This window comes from Trachymyrmex cornetzi, unplaced genomic scaffold (assembly GCF_001594075.2).
Source record: "Trachymyrmex cornetzi isolate Tcor2-1 unplaced genomic scaffold, Tcor1.1 scaffold420, whole genome shotgun sequence".
NCBI classification, from domain to species: Eukaryota; Metazoa; Arthropoda; class Insecta; order Hymenoptera; family Formicidae; genus Trachymyrmex; species Trachymyrmex cornetzi.
In genome coordinates, this window is record NW_017298962.1 from 49,409 (window position 1) to 55,277 (window position 5,869).

Genomic DNA, 5,869 nt, shown 5'->3' on the forward strand with positions numbered 1-5,869 from the left:
TATTGCTTAATATTTCTCCTTTTTCCAAAATATAACGTAAATTGGTAATATGACGTCGAAACGCAGAGAATGCAACATTTTACAAGATACATCGCTGATTAATAAAATTGTAATAAGAAAATGGAATTTTAATTTATTAACCATATTGGACTGCAATAGCAAAAATAGAATTTATCTCGTGTAATGTGTATTGGGTAAAACTTTACTAGAGGCGATTTCATCGATTTCAACAACCTTGACAAATGTGGTCAAGATCATGATCCTGAGTAATAATCAAAAGATTTTAATTGTCGCTCGTAAAAGTCATTAACAAAAAAAGTTAAATTTTACTTAGATTAAATATCGTATTATTTGTGTTCTACAGTCTGTTATTACATATACATACGTTGTCATGATCAAAATATATATAAAATATAGAATAGGCTAACAACTTTGTGTGTGCGCTCCGAAAAAGCTGTACCTGTAATTAATTAAAAAGCTAATCTATGTAAACTCACTAAGTGAACTTATGTTGTTTGTGTAAAAACCTCACTTTGCGTGGAAAATTTTAAATCCAATTCCATATAACTACGCGAAATGTGGTCCTAATCCAAACTTATTTGTTTAGTTTGTCGATGGTTGAGTCGTCCTACCAGTAGTGGGAGCAGAGTGGGGGATGGGCAGAACTTACTGCATCCACACATATACTTTATAACGCAAAGTGAGACCCCACATAGATTTATGATGCTCCACGCAAAAAATATACATTGTATTACTGTTCAAAATATAAGAAAGAGAATAATTAACTTTGAATAATATTTTACGGCTAAAACCTATTGATTGTTACTCAGAATAATGACAATATACATCAAAGTTATTGAAATTTGAGTTTTACCGTATAGTGAAATAAACTAATATTTTCGTGTATGTTCTTACGTATATAAGATTCAATAATATGAATCTAAAATATATCAAAAGTTCTTTTTGATTCGCAAATTAATAAATAACTATATAAATCTTGATCAATAAATTAAATTTATTTTTACAAATGTGTAAGACACGAATTATGTTTATTTATTTGTAGAATTAAAAAAACAATTTTTTAAACGTTATCCATATATGTATATTATTGAACCAATGTATGTACAGTGAGATAGAAGTTGGAAAAACTGGCCAAAAGTCAACCTTAAAATGTGAATGAAACAAATGTAGTTTCATATTGTAATAAAATGGAGAATCTCTAATTAAATTATATAAAGGCTTCATCAATTTATTTCGATTTGGCAAGGCAATGAAAATAAAAAAGACACTGAATTTGTTTTGTGAGCTATGTAGCATAAGGTCTGTTTGCATTGCATGAAATCCCCAAATATTTTTGCACTTAAAATGATAGATATATATATATATATATATTTGGCTTTGAAAAGAAAGAAAGCGAAGATGCCGAGTGCAAAAAATGCGAACAACACGAACAGACCTATTTTTTCGACAAATCCAAGAATATTTGTCAAATTTAAAATGTTATTAATTTTTGAGATACTGGTGGGAAACGACAAAATAAAAATGTGCAAAAATATGCATATGAGAACCGAAGAAGACAACCATCAATACATGTGATATTAGTGCGTCGTCGTATGTCGCGAAAACAAAAATTTGCATAAGTTGAAAAATTTTAGAAGTTTGGTGAAAAATACCTTGTTTGAAAAATAACAAAAAACTTTTGTTATTATGCTTCTATTTCCACTCAACAGTCAGCTATAAGTACCTAAAAAATTAATAACATTTTAAATTTAAAATATTCTTGGATTTGTCGAAAATATGTATATAGCTCATAAAACAAATTCAGTCTTTTTCACTTTCATTGCCTTACCAAACCAAAATAAACTGATGAAGCTATTATATACATAATTTAGTTAGAGATTCTTTATCTTATTTACAATATAAAATCACATTTGTTTTATTTAAATTTCAAGTTTGACTTTTGGTCAGTTTTTCCAACTTCTATACCACTGTATATACACTGATTCAACAGTATATATCGATAATATGTCAAAAATTGTTTTTTAATTCTATTAATAACATTTTAAATTTGACAAATATTCTTGGATTTGTCGAAAATATGCTGCATAGCTCGCAAAACAAATTCAGTGTCTTTTTTATTTTCATTGCCTTGCCAAATCGAAATAAATTGATGAAGCCTTTATATAACTTAGAGAATCTTCATCTTATTTACAATATAAAACCACATTTGCTTCATTCAAATTTCAAGGTAACTTTTGGCCATTTTTCCAACTTCTATCTCATTGTGCAATGTAGTAGAATGCGTTAAAAAAAATTAATTTCAACATATAGAGCAAAACAATTCACAATTTTTCATTTCTAAGTACAGCGTCAGAAAATATCCATTGCAAGTACATTTATATCACCTTACTTCCAATGCAATCTTTTCAATGCAATATTAATCATGTATATAACAATACTGTATTTTACATTGCATTGTACAAAATTAATAGCAAAAAATATAATTCTTACGTTTGTATCATTTCACAAACAATATAAGTATCTTGCATAGAGGAAAATAATAAATATGCAGTTGCATTTTATAACTGCATATTCATTCCTCCATTTTACATTAATATAACAATAGTTGTAACAAAAAGATATATATTTTATACATTAGGGTGGGCCGAAAAAAAATTTTTTTAAATTGATTAGCAATACCTCCCAAAAGTTAACTATGGACCTCAATATGATTTGGGTAAAATTTCATCGAAATCGATTAATACCTTTAGGTTATCCCTCGACTTTGAAGTTAGTATTTATGCATTTTTTGGATACACTGTCAAAATTCGGAAAAATATTTAAATTTCAATACAATTTGAGATGCGCTCGGGAAAACGCTATTAGCGCTATTTGTGTCATTCTATTCTTGTTTTATGTCTAATAAACAATGAAGATAGAATGACAGAAGTAGCGTTAATAGCGTCTCCCCGAATGCACCATTGATACTACTTGTTCTTTTTGGTTGCTGAACACGAATCTGAGGTCAGAAGTCAGAAGTACACATTTCAAAATGGTGGATCCAATATGACAGAGTGAGTAAAAAGTCCCGGACCGGTGAAATATCTCGAAAACTAAGCATTTCTGAAAGAAATGTTTCCTACAAAAGTTATAGGGTTTTAAATGATCCATTCACTGATCTGGTCAGCCTGACCTTGGGTGGCGTTACCAAGGTCAGGGTCACATCGATTGTTTTAAATGGCATATCCTATTTTTGATTCCAGAATCTAACAGCTGATATCGTGAGCTTTCCAAAACACTATAATAAAGTTATTTTTTATTGAATACTTTTCGCGAGTTATAAGACTCGAAGGTTACAGTATCGCCAGCATTAGCATTACGCAAGGTGTCTGACTGACGGCTAAAACCTCTTGAATATTATTCAGGATCATGTCCTGGATAACATCAAGATCAAGGCCATTGGAGATTGTACCTCTTATTTCTATATTTACATAAAAATAAATTTTTAATAATCTGAAAAGTACTCAATAAAAAATAACTTTATATAATATATATATATATAAAATTTTTAATTGTTTATAGAATATTATATTAAATATACTTCCGATTTGAGAGAGGTTTTATGCTTTAAATAATTTTTTCTTTATATTTAACTCTTAATTGCCCTATACACTCTTGATATTATTGTTTAAATTAAGAGTCCTTTGTTTTTATAATAATTTAAAAAATAACTTTATGTAGTGTTTTGGAAAGTTCTTTACATCGGCTATTAGAGTCTGGAATCGAAAATAAGGTGTGCCATTTAAAAAATCAATATATTTGATAGACAGAAGGATTCTTCTTATGTGTAAAAATACAATAACAATAATAAAGGGCAAAGTAAGAGTCATCAATTAAATAAAAATAAAAATAAATTCAAATAAAACGTCTAGTTTCAAACATAAAACATATAATTAGTTAGAAACATGAAACGTCAGGTACCACCGATATAAATGTATATGTATAAACTAAGAAATTATAATATTACAAATTTCGGCTGCCAGATTGAGCCCTCTTCAGACAATTTACGCAAAGGTCGATGTGCAGATGAATTGTCGAAGATACACGCATATTCCTCACCATATAAGCCTGAGTGAGTCTTTATGTAGAAATCGACATTGTTCGCACACGATTGGACAGTCAAATGCGTTCAATGTCTAGAAAGAACGTCGTAGAAAGAATGTCGTAGAAAGAACTAATCAATATAAGAAAACATTTTCTTATGAAATACTAAAAACAATAAGAAAAGCAGCATAACAAAATTCTAATAATAATAAAAACTCACCAAGAGGCCATATGTAAAATAGTTAAACAAGTTCATCGTTATAAGTACAAAAATTAAAGTCTGAATAATAAAAACAGCTAATAAAGCATCAAGTTGTACAATAAATTAAACCATACACAATATATGCACTTTGATAGATAACAAATATGTAAGATAAACATTATGTCAATTACAAGCTAAAATGTACATTCGCAAATACGGATCGATACAGACTGAGAGAGGAGACGGACACAATTTACAATTGTAAATAAAGTTTGACTCTGTGATACTGGCAGTCCGTCTTCTCTCTCAGTCTGTGTCTATCCGTATTTGCGAATGTATATTTTAGCTTGTAAATGACACATAATGTTCATCTTACATATTTGTTATCTATCAAAATGCATATATTGTGTATGGTTTAATTTATTGTACAACTTTACGCTTTATTAGCTGTTTTTATTATTCAGACTTTAATTTTTGTACTTATAACGGTGAACTTGTTTAACTATTTTTTTCGGAAATGCTTAGTTTTCAGGAATTTCCCAGTCCTGGTACTCATCCTTTGTGTCGTCATATTGTCCGCCATTTTGAAATGTGTACTTCTAACCTCAGATTCGTATTTAGTGACCAAAAAAAGAATGATAGTTCCAAATTATATTGAAATTCAATATTTTTTCAAATTTTAACACATGTATTAAAAAAATGCATAAATACTAATTTCAAAGTCGAGAGGCAACCTGAAGATATTAATCGATTTTACATATGGCCTCTTGGTGAGTTTTTATTATTATTAGAATTTTGTTATGCTGCTTTTCTTATTGTTTTTAGCATTTCATAAGAAAATGTTTTCTTATATTGATCAGTTCTTTCTACGATAGACATTGAACGCATTTGACTATCCCATGCGAACAATGTCGATTTCTACATGAAGACTCACTCAGGCTTATATGGTGAGGAATATGCGTGTATCTTCGACAATTCATCTGCATATCGACCTTTGCGTAAATTGTTTGAAGAGGGCTCAATCTGGCAGCCGAAATTTGTAATATTATAATTTCTTAGTTTATACATATACATTTATATCGGTGGTACCTGACGTTTCATATTTCTAACTAATTATATGTTTTATATTTGAATAAATAATATTCGTAAAGGACTCTTAATAATAATAAAAATCAAATATAAAACAAGGCATGTAAGAGTCAATACTAACGCACAATATTAAAAAATAATCAAAATTCTATTACATTAAATCATTCTATTACATAAAATTCCATAGCAAAATATAACATGTTTCGGTCTTTGTATTAGACCCTCTTCAGATATATGATAAATATAAAATTTTAACATTACTTCGAAAACGCTGAATAAAATTCGATAGTAAACCACGTCAACGAATGAACATAAACCAAATGTATCGAAATTGCTTGACAAAAGGTTGGATGGCCAATTGAACAGAATCTTGTTACGAGGAACCTTGTTACCATAAGCGATTAATTTCCGAGATGCTTCATATAAAAGAACAAAAGAATAGCATCAATCTTCAAACCGACACTGAGGGCTTAC

General features: G+C 29.0%; 1 protein-coding gene across 1 annotated transcript in view; it reads right to left on the minus strand.

Moving 5' to 3' along the window:
* Positions 1-1,106: 1,106 nt before the first annotated feature.
* Positions 1,107-5,869, minus strand: part of LOC108764413 (solute carrier family 26 member 6) — a 17,714-nt gene continuing 12,951 nt past the window's right edge. Inside the window, exon 12 of the mRNA XM_018512660.1 lies at positions 1,107-1,744. Within this exon, the coding sequence (XP_018368162.1) occupies positions 1,724-1,744 (21 nt within the window). The 3' untranslated portion in view covers positions 1,107-1,723. The remainder of the gene's footprint in view (positions 1,745-5,869) is intronic.